The 17,790-nt window shown below is 32.4% G+C and overlaps 2 protein-coding genes across 4 annotated transcripts in view; one reads left to right on the top strand and one right to left on the bottom strand.

Moving 5' to 3' along the window:
• The window catches only part of LOC113512999 (forkhead box protein N3-like), a 29,377-nt gene extending 25,652 nt beyond the window's left edge, over positions 1–3,725 (bottom strand). Inside the window, 1 exon segment of the mRNA XM_052893669.1 lies at positions 3,572–3,725. The gene's annotated coding sequence lies outside the window, so the exon portion shown is untranslated.
• Positions 3,726–4,828: 1,103 nt separating this feature from the next.
• On the top strand, positions 4,829–17,697 carry LOC113512998 (hypoxia up-regulated protein 1). Of its 3 annotated transcripts, none has more exons than XM_052893662.1 (10): positions 4,829–5,006; positions 5,111–5,427; positions 6,120–6,262; positions 6,634–6,794; positions 7,081–7,235; positions 7,767–7,977; positions 9,777–9,882; positions 9,934–10,009; positions 12,762–12,873; positions 13,373–17,697. In XM_052893662.1, the coding sequence occupies exons 1-10, from the start codon at positions 4,992–4,994 to the stop codon at positions 14,792–14,794; spliced, it is 2,718 nt and encodes a 905-aa protein (XP_052749622.1). In that variant the 5' UTR covers positions 4,829–4,991; the 3' UTR covers positions 14,795–17,697. The 3 variants fall into 3 exon arrangements, with proteins under 3 accessions (XP_052749622.1, XP_052749621.1, XP_052749620.1); XM_052893661.1 differs by having other exon boundaries at positions 9,777–9,887; positions 9,936–10,009; XM_052893660.1 differs by having other exon boundaries at positions 9,777–10,009.
• Positions 17,698–17,790: the final 93 nt, after the last annotated feature.

Here is a 17,790-nt window from a genome sequence, read left to right as displayed (position 1 = left end):
TGATAGCTTATAAGAATAGAATTGTTTTTCTCTCAATAAAAAATAATTTTTGATCATTAAAATTACGAAACAATCCTGAACTAACAAAAGTTCTGGATTGTTTCCTAATTTTACACCAATTCTACAAATAAGACAAATCTAATATCATCCCATTTAACCCTTTTAGTGCCATTGATTTTTACTCATATCTACTTAAAAATGCCAAAGAAATCTTTGTCGTGTCGATGTCATTTACCCTTGTCTCTAAAAAAACTGTATCTCCTCCAAAAATTATCCAAATTTAATATTTTTTTTTACAGCAAGATTTCAAGATTTCACGAGCGCTATGACGCTCGTGGCACTTTTAGTTGCAATGCGCACGAGCGCGATGGCGCTTGTCGGCAATTAAAGGGTTAATAAAATTCATGAAGTTGCTATTAGGATCTAATCTTATTATTCGTCCTGCAGTCAAATATAAATTTTACTATATTTTATAATGGAAGATAGTTACTTATATCCTGGTTGGTATTACATTATTTTTATTACTTTATCACCTTATACGGGAGAAAAGGGATTGATAGTAATGAGGTCTAATAGCCTCATTCCTAGCAATATACTCTAACAAGCCGACCTCCACGCATTTCCCTTTAGTAACCATCGTAGTTTTCTTGTAGAATTGTCAGTCACGATGGGCTAACTGACCTGCTTTCATCCCCACCTATTAGACTTCACTGGTGCTTCGCCAGCGTATATCGATAGCGCTGATTGGGTTATCATTTCATCTTAACCCATTAAATAAAAAAATACCTTATACGCCGAAGATCCGGATATATTCGCAGACATACACGTGAAAAAATATTACCGTCTTTTTTAGCTATCGGGTAAAAATGCACTTTTACTCATATTAAACATGTGAAAGTGAGACTGTTTGTTATCTCTTGTCGCCTAAGCTTGGCGCATTAGAGATTTAGCCAATCGTCATGAAAGGTACAGGTAGGTAGGTGTGGGATGGGGAGGTACACAAACTAATTTTTATACTGATATATCAATATACTCTGGTTAGTCGGTGGAAGTCGCGTAATATAAAGTTATAAGCGACTATAAAGTAATTTAAAAATAGTACATAACAGCAACTCTCCGACTCGCAAGTTTCAGGTCCTGATTATTAAATACCTACATACCATTTATAACAGTTGACACAAAATTTTGTAATTTTTAGTATCCAAATAATATTCAATTGATAGTAAACGTCTTTAACACAAGCCAATGAATTCAAATAACAGTAGTAATCCGGTAGTGATACATTGTCGAAATGTAAACTGGAACTATTGATAAATAAATGCTTTTGACTATCATAATCAGAGATTATATGCAGTAACATAATCAGGGGATTACCAGTATCTATGCTAATATTATAATGAGGTAACACTGTATATCGTGCATAATCTCTATAACTGTAAACGTTCTAAAAATTTTTTAGACATTAATAAGTTGTGGTTACTAGTTTTATTAAATAATTCATTAACCTGTGAAAATTATTATTATTGTATCTATTAATTTTCTTGTTATACTAGAAAGATAGAATTATCTGGCTTAGAAATTTAAAGATTAGAAAAATATTAATGTCGCATTTTGAGGAATTTGCATAAAATTTACATTTTACATAAACAAGACACATCACAAAAGTATCTATTTGTGTGTTGTTAACATTTAGAAAGTTAAATATTTACCATTACTAATCATACAATTCCATATAGATAACAATAACATGATTGAAGCTGTTCAATCTACATGTCTACTTAATAATAGTGACTCTGACATAATGACACTACACAGTATAAATGCTTATGTTTAGAACAATGAAGTTTTTTAAATATAACATGGATGAGCACCAAAGGTTTTTGGAGATTTATTGGTATTGGTAAATCTATAATGCTTACCAAAAATATGTATAGATATTATAGTTAAATAAATGAGTAAATAAATAAAGATTTCTAAAAAATGATTTTCCTAAAGTGAGTCAAATAGGGAATGATATTTTGTTTAGAAGTTGCCAATTCAAAGTTCTTACAGATGCATGGTATAAACAGAGATAGCTTTGGAAACAACACAATAAATAGATACATGTCCACAATTACAATTTTAAAAGGTGCATATAACACTGTACATGTCTACTATTTCAGAGAACATAAACAAAAGAATAAAACTGTACAAGACTATTAAATAGTATAAAGGTAGAAGCAGTATATAAGAATGTGAATTATTATTAAAGATATAACATATGCTTGAAAACATAATAAACCAAGTGCAATGTGTTTATGCTATAACCAAAGGTGAATGTAGGAAGTAGAGCATTGTCTCTTAGATGACAAGTACATTTAGAAATCCTACAGGAAGTGTATGTTACAAAGTAGGTCACACAAAGGTCTAGGTGCTATTTTTGGATTGCACTACTTTAGTCTATTTTGTAGCATTTGTGTATGTAAAATAAGGACAAATAATTTTAAATATTAGGTTTAAAGCATGAGAACAAGGCAAAATAAATAAACTATGTACATATATACCTTGTAACATTTGTCACTCAGATTACATTGTTATTATATTTACACACTATATTATAATAAAATAATACTCTCCCACTGACTAACTGATAAACATGATTATCTCAAAAACTATTTGAACTACAAAGCTCACATTTGACTGGTAGGTGTTTTAATGTGGTATAGAACTTCAGTAAAGGATTGTCAGAAATTTCTATAGTAAATATATCCACACAGGCAAATTCACAAGGAGCATATATAGTACACTGATAAAAATATGATAAGTGCCATATAAGCACATGAATAGTCTAGATAAATAAACAAAATATCTTGTACTATGAAACAATTGTTAAGAGATGAAAAAATCCAAATTAAACAATATTAAATTTACCAAGTTGAAATAAGATTGACCAAAGTCCAGGCAAGAGTTACCTTGTACTTTTAAACATGTAATTATGTTATGGTTCTTACTCCCTAGCAACGCGAGTAGCTAAAATACTATCATATAGCGGCGGAGGTGATGTAATAGTCGATTGCCATGTTTTTGTGTTCATTGGGTCACCAGTGGCGTCAACAGTGTGTTGCTAGGAAACTGCTGAACAGGAATGGAATCGGCAACGCAAACGACCGCGTGCGCGATTGCGTCGCGCGCCGTGTTTGAGACGTGGAAGCGTGCGCGTGCAAGTTCATGATGCACGTGCTGGCCCCCAACAAGAAGGGCCGTTACATAATTGCAGGGACGGTCTCGGGCACACGCCGAAGATGCCACACTGCGTTGACTTATAGCCGTTCCATATTTAGAAGGAGCGACATCGAATGCGTTCTGACGGGTCAGAGCGTGTCTAGTCACATTTTTAGAACCGCATGTAAACGATACTTGACGCACCTCTCAATTTGAACGACCGGGTGCAAGGTAGTACTTATAGACAATATTTTGGAGTGTAAAATCCAAAATGCGTATCAGGTCAATAATTTTTTTAGTATAGAACATTAATTTGTGGCATAAATATAATAGTTATTCGAAAGAAATATATGCGAAAATGCAGACTTACCTTTTAGATGTTTTGTTTGTAGAAGACACTAATAAATTATATAGTAACAATAATAAACACCATTCCACGACTTCGCATTTGCAATTGCAATCAACACGCAACAAACACCTATTCGACATCGACACCCAATCAAACCATAAACAAAGAGCAACCTACATAAATAAACATATGATTTGATAACCGGACACTAGTCTATATTGTCTATTCATGACATTTATTCTATGTTTATAAAGCTATCTACACATCTACTTAATCGAGTACTCGATTGTATTTCGCGACGACTATAATATTGTCAATATAAAAGTGAATTTTTTTTTCTATTAACTAGACGAAGAGTAACTAATTATTTATATGTATGCACTTATTTAGCTTCATAATTAAAAAGTTTGTACGAATGTTGTTGCTGCTAATGCAGAACAATTTAGAAATATTTTTTTTGTTAATAGTTCCATATATTAATTGCTAATGGCTTTGTTTGTTGGAGAGAAGCAAAAATATCTAGTTAGAAAGAAGATAGGTGATATATTAGAAATAGTATATTACTGCAGCGGCCAGCAACTGAGGCACTGATGGACGAACGTGCAAATGTGGGCCGAGGCGTAGCCGAGACATACATACGTGAGTCCATCAATGTCTAGTTGTGGCCAAGGATTGTATAGTAGTTTTCTCAAACAATGCGCGAAAATCAAAAACACAATTTTACTTTTTAAGTTCAATGACGAATAACGAACAATACTTCGAAACATGGCTACCAAGGGGGTAACTAATAAAAGGTTATTTAAATTTCGAATATGTATATTACTATGTAGGTAATGAAAATCTATCAATTTATCTTATATAGTCGGACTTTATGTTTGTTCTGGAATTAAGCGATGCTACACCAATTGGACAATTATATTTATTTACTTATATAAGTATCTCTCTTTTTTCAATTAAGAGTATCCCTAAGAACAAGAAATCCCATAGAAGAAAAGGGAGTATCCTCTTGTCAGTGGAACTAAATCAGTATAATGAACAATCGGATAATGAACAATTTAGTAGATTGAGCCATTAACTTGCTCAGTAGATTGGAGAAGTAAACTAGTATCAGAGAGTAGAGTAGGAATATAACTAATTAAAAATCTAAATATGTAAATAGTAAATAATAATTTACGAAATTATAATATGATAATAAAAAATGTTAAAAACATAAATGCTGTGACAGTCACCCGCAATCGCCCAAAAACTTTGTAATCTCATCTGGCAATTACGTCAATAACCACAAGTGACCACAAAGAAGAAAACACGTTAAACTTGACGTGGACTAAAGTATCTGGTTCATTTTACTTAAATATTAATAAAGATTTTACATGCTCTGTCTTCTGAAGTGAGAAAAGATTTGTGTTATTTAAACTCATAAATGTTAATTTCTTAAAAGATAATGTTAAATAATCTCGTAAGTGTATACTTTATCTTAAAACTTAACATTACTGTCAACCTATTTCCCGGAATCGGTGATGTGTTTTTAATTTATAATTTTTATTTAAATTTATTTTGTAGAAAATGTATGGAGCGTTATGCATGGTATTGTTACCATTACTTTTAAGTCATAACACAGAGGCGGCTGCGGTCATATCTATAGATTTTGGATCAGAATGGATGAAGATTGGTATCGTGTCTCCTGGTGTTCCGATGGAAATTGTATTGAATAAAGAGTCTAAGAGGAAGACACCGGCTGTTGTTGCATTTAGAGATGATGTGCGAACGTTTGGGGAAGACGCCGTAACTGTTGGAGTACGATTCCCCAAAAACTCGTATAAATATTTACTGGACCTCCTTGGGAAGCCGTTTGACCATCCTTTAGTGCAAGCTTATAAGTAAGTTGAGTTATATTTTGCATATTTTACTTATTACATGTGCTATGTATTTGTTATTTATAATTTTACAATATGCCACATTATAATATTTTATTTTTCATGATTAAAAAGTATATGTAGCAGTGATTGAATTATCTTTCAATTAGATTTTATGACAAAATTCTTCTTTTAAGAATCTGTATGAATTATATTTATGATAGTTTTGAGTTGGAACTACTTTAAACTTACTCCTAAATAGTTTGTAACATTTTATTCATATATAAAAATATAATACTTTCACTTTTAGAGATTTGAATTTTAGACATATGTTTGGTTAATGGCACTGTAACACAGCACATTGTGTATTATGTGAGATATTTTTTATTTATCAATGTTTTATTTTTAATTTGAATAATTAAACTTAGGGTTTTTATGTAGAAAATACTTGATGAGAAATTTTTTTGTTACACCTTTTTTGTTTGTTTGTTATTTTTTGGTGCTTTAATAGCTTAACCAATCATTATGAAATTTAACATCTCATTGTGTTAATTAGCAACATATTCATTTGGTAAAAATTATTGTTAACTCAGTATACTTTTAAATGTAAATTGAATCTTTTTCTTTACTATGTCTTTCATTTGGGCCGTTTTTTGTATGAAATTCAGTATATTCACTAACTTGAGTATAATTTTATATTATTGAATGATTTTCAGGCAACGCTACCCATACTATAATATAGTTGCCACAGAACGTGGCACACCAGAGTTTATTCATGATGAAAACACTAGGTTCACACCAGAGGAACTGGTGGCACAGCTTCTCGCTAAAGCTAAGGAGTTTGCTGAAGTTAGTCATGGTGAGGCTTTTTACAATTCACAATCTGTTTACAATTTTAACACTAGTTTTGTATTTACATGCTAATGTTGGTATGTACTTTTTGAATGAAATTATAATGGGGTAACCTGGTAAACTTGTCACATCTTGGACAGAGCACTATGATTATGTAAAGTATTTTATTTATTAAATAAATAAATAAAATATATGCATGGCTTGTATAAAGTTTGGTCCATAACAAATTCACCAGGAATTAACTATAACATTTTATAGAGTTAATATTGTGAAGTTCTATCTGATTGGGTATATCTACATATACATCTCAACATAGATATATTATTCCTTCTTTCTTTGGGGAGTTACTAAATATAGTTACATACTGTATCACTGCAGGTCAGCAGATAAGTGAGTGTGTGATCACAGTCCCTGGTTATTTCAACCAAGTGGAGCGTCGTGCGATGATGGAAGCTGCATCCTTAGCTGGATTGAATGTACTGCAACTGATCAATGATTATACTGCCATAGCTATCAACTATGGAATATTCAGAAGAAAAGTAAGATTAAATTTTATTTTATTCTTAACAGATGAACATTATTTATAAAAAAGTACTAAATATAAAAACTATATATAAAAGTTATCTGTATGAGTACCTATTTTCCATTTAGTTAGTATTGTTGTGTATTATGGTGACTTATAACACATGTTTTAACTTAGCTCAGGCACCAGACTCTCACAAACAAATGGCAAATTTTGTATTGTGACCTTTTGAAGCTTTTCTAATTGTTTGGATATTGTTATTAATTATTTGTTATTTTAAAATATATATTTGTTATTTTTAGGAAATTAACGAGACAGCATGGCACACATTGTTCTTTGACATGGGTGCGGCTTCAACAAAAGCTGCTTTAGTTGAATACAAGACTGTGAAAACAAAAGAGAGAGGATATGTAGAAACTATTCCACAGCTGCAGGTCTTGGGTGTAGGTTTTGATAGGTAAGTGTTATGTATCTATGATTTTATATAATTTACATAACTATAGGATAATATAGTTTTTGTTTCCATGGAAAATATAGTTTATATTATTCTAGTATATGGTATACCTTTTTCCTGATGAAAAGATTAAAGTAATATTATTCAATGTAAACTACAGTTCTGTTCTCATAAATTATAGTAATAATTTTCCATCTACTTACTAAATTTCATTCAAATTTATTCAGCTTCGAAAAAATTTTTAACAAATTATATCTAAACTTCTTTATAATTTTTCCCCTATTTTTATTTCAGATACTTGTGCAATGAAATGTTACATAAATATTCTTTAACAAGGAATGATTGTTCAATTCAAAGGATTTAGCTTATAGCTTAAGGATTTTTATTGCTAATCTTACATTCCTGTATTTATTGAAAATATCATAATCAGAAAAGAAATTGCACCATTGCATAAATGATTATATATATATCGCTACGTCATATTTTATGTCGTCACATCTATAATTGTATTAACATTCGTGACTTCATATTTAGGACATTGGGCGGTCACGAAATCACGTTGCGTCTTCGCGAGCATCTCATCAAGGCGTGGGAGGCCAACGGTGGCGGTGACGTGAGATCTTCTCCACGTGCCATGGAGAAACTGCTCAGGGAAGCTGAGCGCCTTAAAATCGTGTTGTCAGCGAATACGGAACATTACGCTCAGATTGAAAGTCTGTTGGATGATAAGGACTTCAAACATTTGGTAAGCTTCTTGTACTACTATAGTGATAACCAATATGTCTGATAATATGGGGTTGCTATAAGCTGTTACGATTTACCTTGTAATTGATAGTGTTTTCTCTCTTTACAATATGTTTTCTTACATATTGATATAAATTGATAATATCAATTTACTTCATCACATTATCAAATGTGTTATTACTTGAAAAGTTTTTACAACAAAAGCAATAGTTGTTAAATTTGCGATATTTTGTTTTTCTATTATTTAATTTCAGAATCAGGCAACACATAATGACTTAATCACAGGCTAATATTAGTTGATAATTTGAATTTTATTTCATAATTATTTATTATTTATTGAACATTATTAATATTGAAGAGATGAACTTTTTAATAGTTTTATATGCTTATTGCTTAAATGTTACTCCATTATTTATAAAAACAGAAATCTTCTATGAACCTATTTTAATGATTAAGCTGTTTTGGTACTTTTTTTAAACTAAGAATTTAATATAAAATAAATACAGTTCAATAACAAATTGGTTTATGAGAGGTTTGATATTTTTATGAATAAGGCGGTTAGAAATTATCTTACGGCGGACTGTAATTATTATTTTGGGGGATTGTGAGAGGCAGGGATTGAAAGTAAGAAGTAACACTATATCTGTGTACTTGGTATTTTTTTTTTAACTATGAAGAAATAGCAGTAGTAAATGGATTAAAAGCGTTATATGAATTTTCTTATGATATACTTGATATTTGTGATATATTTTGTACATGATTGACGTTAAGGTCATTGAGGACTGAAGGAATATAGTAGATAGTAGTATAGATAATTTTACTTAATTAAATGGTTTTGATTAGGCGGTAAATACATTATACAAAGTGCAGTATAGGATGGCATGAATAGCATCGTCTGGTACGTCATGTAGGCAGGCACTCGGTATCAGAGTTAATCACCGGTCACATGACTAGTAGTACAGTGAACGCTCTATATAAGCAACTCATGTGAAGTAATTTTATCTAAAAAATGTCTTACTGTTAAAAATTGCTTATAGGGAAAAAATAAAAATACGATACGACGGTAAAGTATAAAAATACTTTACCGTCTGGGAAATATTTTTACTCATTTCTTTTACTGACTAAACTGAGTAGAATAAATAAAATTTTCTCAAACATGCTTGGAAATGTGAGCATTATTTTGACAATCTTCTTAGAAATAAATCAAACTTGCCGTACTGGCCAGATACATGCGGGCAGCGACCGGCAAAAGTTGTATGAAAATCCATATTTGTCGTGTTTTGCGGCCAGATAAATTACTATGTAAACATGAGTTTACATACATACATCTGTCCTGTAATTTAAAAATAGAAATAACCTTTTACTTCGAAACATGGCTACCAAGGAGGTAACTAATAAAAGGTTTTATTTAAATTTCGAACTGGCTTGCAAATAGAAAGCTATTTATTGAAAAAAAAAACAAAGGAACATTATGGCACGTGTAAAATTATTATTGTTCGATATTCGTCATTAAATTTAAAAAGTAAAATTGTGTTTTTGATTTTCGCGCATTGTTTGAGAAAAGTACTATACAAGCCTTGGCCACAACTACGCATTGATAGGCTCACGTATGTATGCCTCGGCTACGCCTAGGCCCACACCTACACGTTCGTCCATCAATGCCTTAGTTGCTAGCCGCTGCAGTAATGTACTAATAAAGAATGTTGCTTATAGAGAGATTGCGTATATAGAGCGTTGAGTGTAGTGTAAGCACAGTGGTGAGTGGTGAGTGGTGAGTGGTGAGCGGTGTGTGGTGCGCAGGTGAGCCGCAGCGAGCTGGAGGAGGCGTGCGCGGACGTGTGGCAGCGCGTGGCGGGCGTGGTGCGGCGCGCCGTGTCGGCGGCGGGCGGCGCGGGCGCGGGCGCGCGGCTGGTGCTGGCGGGCGGCGCGGCGCGCGCGCCGGCCGTGCGCGCCGCGCTGCTCGCCGCCGCCGGCCACGAGCCCGCGCGCTCCATCAACGCCGACGAGGCCGCCACCATGGGCGCCGTCTACAGGTAACGTCCCTACTAGTACACTCACGCCCATACACATAACATCTAGTGTAAGCCACGAGACACGGAGGTGGTAGCCTCCGGAGTTGAAGCTGGAGTAATGGGGTACGCCCCGAGACCGAACACTATCTAGCGGGCCCAGAGAAGGCTATCGATGATGATGACTAGTACAGTGAACGTTTCTATATAAGCAACCTCTCTGTAAGCAACATTCTTTATATTTCATTTTTCTATTCAGTTAGTAAAAGAAATAAATAAAAATATTTTCCAAATGGTTAGTATTTTTTTTTATATTCTTTTTCTTTAAGCTCTTTTCCCATAACAAAAAATGTGGTTCAAATGATTTGCTAATATAGAGCGTTCATGTATTATAAAGAAGAAACATTTGTATTCTTGTATGTTTGCAATGAGTAAACTGAAATACTATGGACCTATTTCAAAATATTCTTTCACCATTAACATAGAATACAACATTCTCCCTGAGTAATATAATATAGACAACAGATTATTTTTTAAAATTTTATCTATCTGTGTGAAGCCGGGCCGGATCGTTAGTATGAGATAAAAACGGAATGACGAACCTGTTAACGCTACCAGTATGCGCCATTTGGTTACCATGAAGGGTGATGTAGAAAATAGGTGATAAAGTTAGATCGGTTAGCCTATTCTGATAAATTCACCAGAAACTAGCTATGATGTTTGCCAGAGAGGATTGTGTGATGCTATGCTATACTCATGCTGCTGGCCCTGTTTACTTATACACTACCGCTCAGAAGTATTTGGCCACCTAGTAAAATACATTTTGTAAAAATCTCATTGAGTGAAACCACTTCATAATTATTTAACATGTTTATTAGCTATTTTTAGTTTAGACATAAAAATATAATTTTTAAATTTTGGACTATGTGTCCACCTTTATTTTTAATGACAGCCTTACAAAGCTTCGGCAATCTAGCTACAAATTTTTCCAATATTGTCTTGGTTATTGTCTGCCATTTTTTTTGAGATTTTTTCCACAGGTCTTCCTGAGATGCGGGACAACATTTTCGCACCTGTCTATCTAGCTGATCCCACAATAGTTGTATGGAGAAATCAGGGGATTGTGGAGGCCTTATCATGAGATTCAACACTTGATGTTCTTTTTTTAAAATAGTCCTTGCATTGTCTTGACGTGTGTCTCGGATCATTATCATGCTGAAATATAAATCCCGGATCTATTAAATAGGTTCTACAAGACACTGCACTATCTTCCGATATCTTTGTAACTTTTTTTTTTAAGATTCCTTGTATTCAAGATCTCCAACGACTCAAACAGTCCAGTCCAGTTAATTTTTTTGTTTGACTTGATTGTCTTACGAAACCACCTCTTCGTTTGGTTCCAAAATAACATTTCAATTTTTTATTCGTTTGTCCAGAGGATCTTTTCCCAATCTGCTATTGTCCAATTCTCGTGTTCTCTCGCTCAATTAAGCCTCGTTTTTTTGTTATTAGGTTTAAAAAGTGGTTTTGAAATCGCTATGCATTCCTTGAGTCCTGCGTCATAAAGTTTTCTTTTAACTGTGGATATAGTGACTGGTTTATCATGATCCGCATTAAACTGTGCTGCTATTTCCGGTGCAGTTAATAATTTATTTCGTTTGCTATTAATAACTATACTCAAATCTTCACTCGAAGTTGTGGCTCTCTGTCTGCCTGAACAACATTTGTTGCAAATTGTTCCTTTAGCCGCAAACTTCGTAACGATGTAGTCAACAATTTGTCTTGGTATCTTCTGTAGTCTTCAAATCTCACGAATACTTTTACTAAATTTATAAAGACCGATTATTATGCCCCTGATCTCTTGGGAATATTCCTTAGTTTTACCCAATTTCTTAAAAAAATGGAACGTAAAAATGTAAAACAAAATAATATTGGAAGACTTTAAGTTCTGAGCTATGGGGAGTGTGTTTTCTGATCAATTGACATCAGATAACTAACGTAGAAATATTTGTAGTAGTTATTATATATTTTATTTGTGTTTAACTAACTCAATAACTAAATCAAAACAAAATTCGCGTCTTTAAAGATTAACTTCTAATAAATTTCTATAATAACATTATTATGATTTTATGACCATAAGTCGGCAAATAATAATAAGCTATTTACGATTGTATTATAGATAAGCATTTTGCTGTGTTATACAAACAATAAAACCCAATAAATGATCTTTTAAAAGTGTATTGTTTGTAAATTAAACAAAATGCAGGTGGCTAAATGCTCTCCATGTTCCGTCGTCTTGTACGCGGCCTCCACTCCAAGACTTTTGTTCCTTATGCACCATCGTTGAATCTTCAATTATGGCCGGCCCACTACCATTTAATTTGACAGACTTTGAGAGCTGTGTCAATAATTTTAATTCTTCGTCGAATTTTCTCGTTCTAGATCATGTCTCTTAGAGAAACTCCAAACATAGTTCTCTCCATCTCTTGTTTTTGCACTATAACAAAATCAAAGTAGGGAGGACACATTGGTTAAAGACTTTTGTTTTGGATAGGTGAATTTGTTTAATGAAAAGCATATTCCAAAAGAGCGTGCACAAATAAAACTCAAATTTAACTGAATTACAATTTATTTTTAATAGGATTATAAATTAAAATAATAATGATAGGAAAATCATGTTTTTCGCTAAACACCTGGTTGTATTTTATATGCACCCGAATTTTGAGGAAATATATAGTTATGTATATATGAATAATAAAACTGTTGCTACTTGCAGGGCTGCGTCTCTGGCGACTGGCTACAAGGTGGCTCCATTGAACGTACGTGACGCTGTGGTGCTTCCGGTACAAGTCGTATTTAATAGGAGTGTTGATGGAAACGAGAAACTGGTGAGTTTTATATGGATTTTTTGAGTGTATATGTATAAAAATTGTTCTCTGTAAGTCAGGGTAGGGTTCTTACCCGGATGTTCGTTTACCCTAATCACACACATCCTAAATCAATTAATTTAGCAAATATTATCAAACCTTTGCATTAATAGCTGAATTGTATTTTTATAAACAATTGACCATATTCCATATTGTACCATAATTGGCTATATCTATCAAAGTAAATAGCTCTAATAGCCTATGGATTCAAATGGACACAAAAAAAATAGCACTGTACTTATAAATGGATAATGATATTTTAAGTCTATAAGGGAAATTATAAATAGTTTATTATATTGTATATAAGTTTGTCACGCAATCTATATATAATAAAAATTATATTTCTTGTTTTAGGATTTGGTAAGACAATTTTTTTTTATTTTTTCTAAGTATATTTTATTTTTATTTACATATAACAACAATTTAGTTCAACTACAGATTATTCTTTCTTTCTTTTCAGATTAAGAGAACATTGTTTGGCCCTATGAATCCTTACCCACAAAAGAAGGTAATCACTTTCAACAAACATACAAATGACTTTAGTTTCAACGTGAATTATGCTGAATTGGACTACATACCTTCAACTGAACTCTCTTACATTGGCTCTCTAAATTTAAGTCAAGTCGTATTATCTGGAGTTGGTGCTGCTCTATCTAAACATACTGGTGAAAATGTTGAACATAAAGGCATTAAGGCCCACTTCAATATGGATGACTCTGGTATACTGAACTTGGTGAATGTCGAATTTGTCGCTGAGAAAACTGTTACAGGTGATGATGAAGACAAAGATAGCACCCTGTCTAAAATAGGAAGCACGATTAGTAAGCTGTTTAGTTCCGATTCAGAAACACCCGAGAACCAAGAGAAGGCTGAAGAAAAACCAGAGGAAGCACCTCAAGAAGCCGAAAAGAATGAAACTACTAAGGCTAATGAAACAACAGCAGAGAAACAAAATGCGACTGAAACTGAAAAACCGAAACCCAAAATAGTAGTTTTGAAAGAACCCGTACAAGCCGACGAACAAATTTTGAATTTACAGCCTCTAACAACGGAACAATTAAAGGCGTCTAAATCAAAAATCAATGAGTTGAACACAATAGATAGGAAACGAACAGAGAGAGAAACTGCGCTTAATAATTTAGAGGCGTTTGTTGTTGATGCTCAGATGAAAATGGACATGGAGGAATATTCTGAGTGTGGCAAACCAGAAGAAATTGAAGAGATAAGAAAATTATGTGGTGAGGTGTCTGAATGGTTATATGATGATGGTTACGAAGCGTCTACTGAAAAGTTCGAGGAAAAATTGGCTTTACTCAAAGACAAGACAAATTCTATATTCTACAAACATTGGGAGCACAGAGAGAGACCCGATGCTATAGCTGCTATTAGAAACATGTTAAATAACTCTCAAGAATTCCTTAAAATGGCAAAGAACTATACTAAAGAAGTTAATTCTGAAAAGGATATATTTACTGATGTAGAAATAGAAGTTTTGGAAACTAAAATTGTAGAGACAGAAACATGGCTCAACAAATCAATTGATGAGCAAGAAGCTGCAAAGAAGAATGAGGACATTAAACTAACAGTTGAAAGTATTAGAGAGAAGATGAAGAATTTGGATAGAGAAGTGAAATATCTCATTAATAAGATGAAAATATGGCGTCCTAAAAAGCCAGTTAAAAAGGAATCGGATAATAAAACTGAGACTGTTGTTGAGACTGATGAAAAGCCCGCTAAACCGGGGAACCAAGAGGAGCCTTCGGAGAAAGTTCCAGAAACCGAACAAGTAGAAGAAAATGTAAAAGATACCGATGAAGAAACAACGGAGACGACGCCGCCGCCGCAGTTAGCCGATGGTAACGATGAACATTCCGAATTATAATAGTTACGAGCGTACTAGTGAGTTGATTTAATTTATTAGTCTAATTTATTTTTTACTTTAAAACAATGGATTGTTTGTCTTTTTGCGCTGATAGCGGCAACGACCCACGTTTTATTTTAACAAAAACAAACTGAACTCGACTTAATGTTGTTTTGTTTAATTCGGCTATTATTTAGTGCGATATTTTGACACGTTTCGCTTTAAATGAAGCTTCCACCATCATACCATATCGTAATAACTCAGTATTGTTCCATTGCGGAGGATGGTAGTATCAAACGTCGAGGGCCACTTTAAGATTTTCAGAACAATTAAGCAAATTTTTGCTTTATTTTATTATCAAATACATATAATATATTCGTAGGATATATATTGGTATTTATTAAATTCTGGTGCTGATTTTTTATGCTGATTGTAACGAGTCTCCCTATAAGAAGAGAGTCTTATTATTGCCATGATAGCATCTTGTCTTTGCTTGGAGTTATCATTCTCTTATGTGTACACAAGATGAATACAAATTGGTATGAAACGAAATAATTGAATAACGGCGAAATTAAACAAATTAACATTGATTATATTATGTAAACAGTCAATTGTCTTACATACAAAGGTATAGCAGGATAGCAGTGATTGCAAGCTATCCAAGCTTCTTTATTCGTAATCTTTATGAAAAAACGGACTTCCGCGAAGTAACTCACTGACCCAATTTTTACTTGTAGAAGTAAAGTTTTCCATATACAGGGTTTTAGGAATCACTAGAATCCTCTGATGCAGAGATTTTTTCAGGTGATTTTTGTATGATAAAGCATAGGAGACAGAATGTTAATATAGAAACCTGTGTTAGAAAATTTATAAGTTTTCTTTTATAAGACAACTATCAACTTTTCGATCTAGCTATAGAGAATCGTTACTCTGACGACAAAAATTGAGTTCACTCTTTTTCCGGCCGCACACGTAACAAAAAAAGAACATTCCCAGTATTTTCCATTATTTTTATATTTTTTTAAAAAAGTTTAATAATATGGTATTACGTATTGAATCATAACTTCAGAGGATTGGAGTATTTACCTTAAGGCCTGTATACAAACATTGTGTAATTTTACTTTAAAATGTGACTTATTTATTAAGTAGGCATTTATTGAATTTTAAAAAGTGAAATCTCAGAGCAGTAAAAAGTATAGATGGATCTATGGCACAGAATATAGGAAAACTATGATCACCCAAGTTAATACAAAACTGTTACAAAGTTATGCATTGCTACACGTTTCAAACAATTTACTTAATGCAGAAGGTGTTGCTGGAAATATTTTTTAAAATATCCTCAAATTTACAAACATCATTAATTCAAAATATTTATATCATCTAAATATGAACTCTTCTAATGTAGAAAAATTATCTTAACGTAATTAAATATCCTGAACTTACTCATTTACTTACGACTTATTTATTTGTGCGTCAGTTAACAAAATATAAAAAAAAAAAATGGCAACACTTCCTAGCTCTAACAAAAAAATATTTATTATGTTTGAGTAAATATTGCTACTTAAAAAATATTTATAACTGCAGTCAATAAACGTTCATAGATTCTTCTATTTCAGTAATTTCATTTTCGTATTAGGAATGAGCTATCTTTTTATATTTTTTAATTGACCTGATCAATAAAATAGTGCAAGAAGCGAACACGCAAACTTAAATCTCAAAACTGCGGCCGCCTTTCCCTAAATCCATCAACAAATTTACACTGTGTAACGTTTTGTTTGCCTGTTTACTTATTGTATTGTTCGAAATACAAGTCGTCTCTCATTATACATGGATTTAGCATTGGCCCCATAAAATGGTAAATGGATGTGAGAGTTATATTTATTATTGTTAACTATTTATGTGATATACAAGATGGCTATAAGTTTGTCGTCGTTTGTTCGTTCGTATTGCGCTGCTCGTGCTACAGATTTGCATACGAAGGTCATGGCATGTTTAGTTTATACATTAATTTAAAAATCATCATCATTGCTTTGCCTTATCCCTTTATTTATATCAATACTTTTATACATTCATTTTTAAAATTGATATCAAGTTATAACGAAAATGTACACAGATGGACTTGTCCTTTGAAGGGAATCTTTCCCTTATTTAGGCTCGTCGTAGTCTAGGTGCCATTTGAATAAATGATAAAATATATAGCATTTATTGTAATTTTCTTATATTTCGTGGATATTTTTTTACATTTATGAGAAAATAATACAAACGAATTAGGTATTATGCAGTAACTGGAAATATTTTCTTGCAATGTTATTTTAGGATAACATTTAGGTATATGTAGGGAACGTATAAATCTGTCCAATTACTTTATGACAAAGGCAGATCGACTGCGTGTTATTTATCGCGTAGTTACTAATTAATAAACAGACATATTTATTAGTTGTTTGTTACATATGTATTGATATTGACTGGAAAATAACACTTTACAGTCAAGTGTCTTTTTGTGCAATAAAATTAAAGTAATTTAAATATGGCTAGGAACTTTTCGACGGCTTACGAAAATGTTTTTAAATGTTATAAATTTAATTGTATGTATCAAACTTATTAATAAAAATGTAAGCATTGTCTCATGATTTATGTTGATATTAAAAGTGAATGTACAAAATTATAAATAAATAAAAATATTTTTTTTAGTTATTATGATTTAATTATTGAATGTCACAATTTAATATGTCCATTACTATCACTTTATAAAGTTCACGATTTCTCATTAATGTATACACTATGTACATTGTTTCTTAAATTAGGTCTTCTGTTAATTATAATTACGTATGACATCTGTAGCACAGCAGTTAATTATAATGTGGTAAGTGAGATTTGTTTATACCCAGTCGCAAATCAAAATGAATTATACAATGATACAAATATTATTGTTGTTTTATTTTTATTGTATAAGAGAATGTTGATAGTTTCCAGTGGGGTTACTCTTGAAATAAATTCCAATAGATTGAATTGGAATT

The sequence above is a fragment of the Galleria mellonella genome, unplaced genomic scaffold (genome assembly GCF_026898425.1).
Source record: "Galleria mellonella isolate WM207_F2 unplaced genomic scaffold, CSIRO_AGI_GalMel_v1 utg182, whole genome shotgun sequence".
NCBI lineage: Eukaryota > Metazoa > Arthropoda > Insecta > Lepidoptera > Pyralidae > Galleria > Galleria mellonella.
The sequence above is the reverse complement of the archived record's forward strand: the minus strand, read 5'-3'. Positions and strand labels throughout refer to the sequence as shown.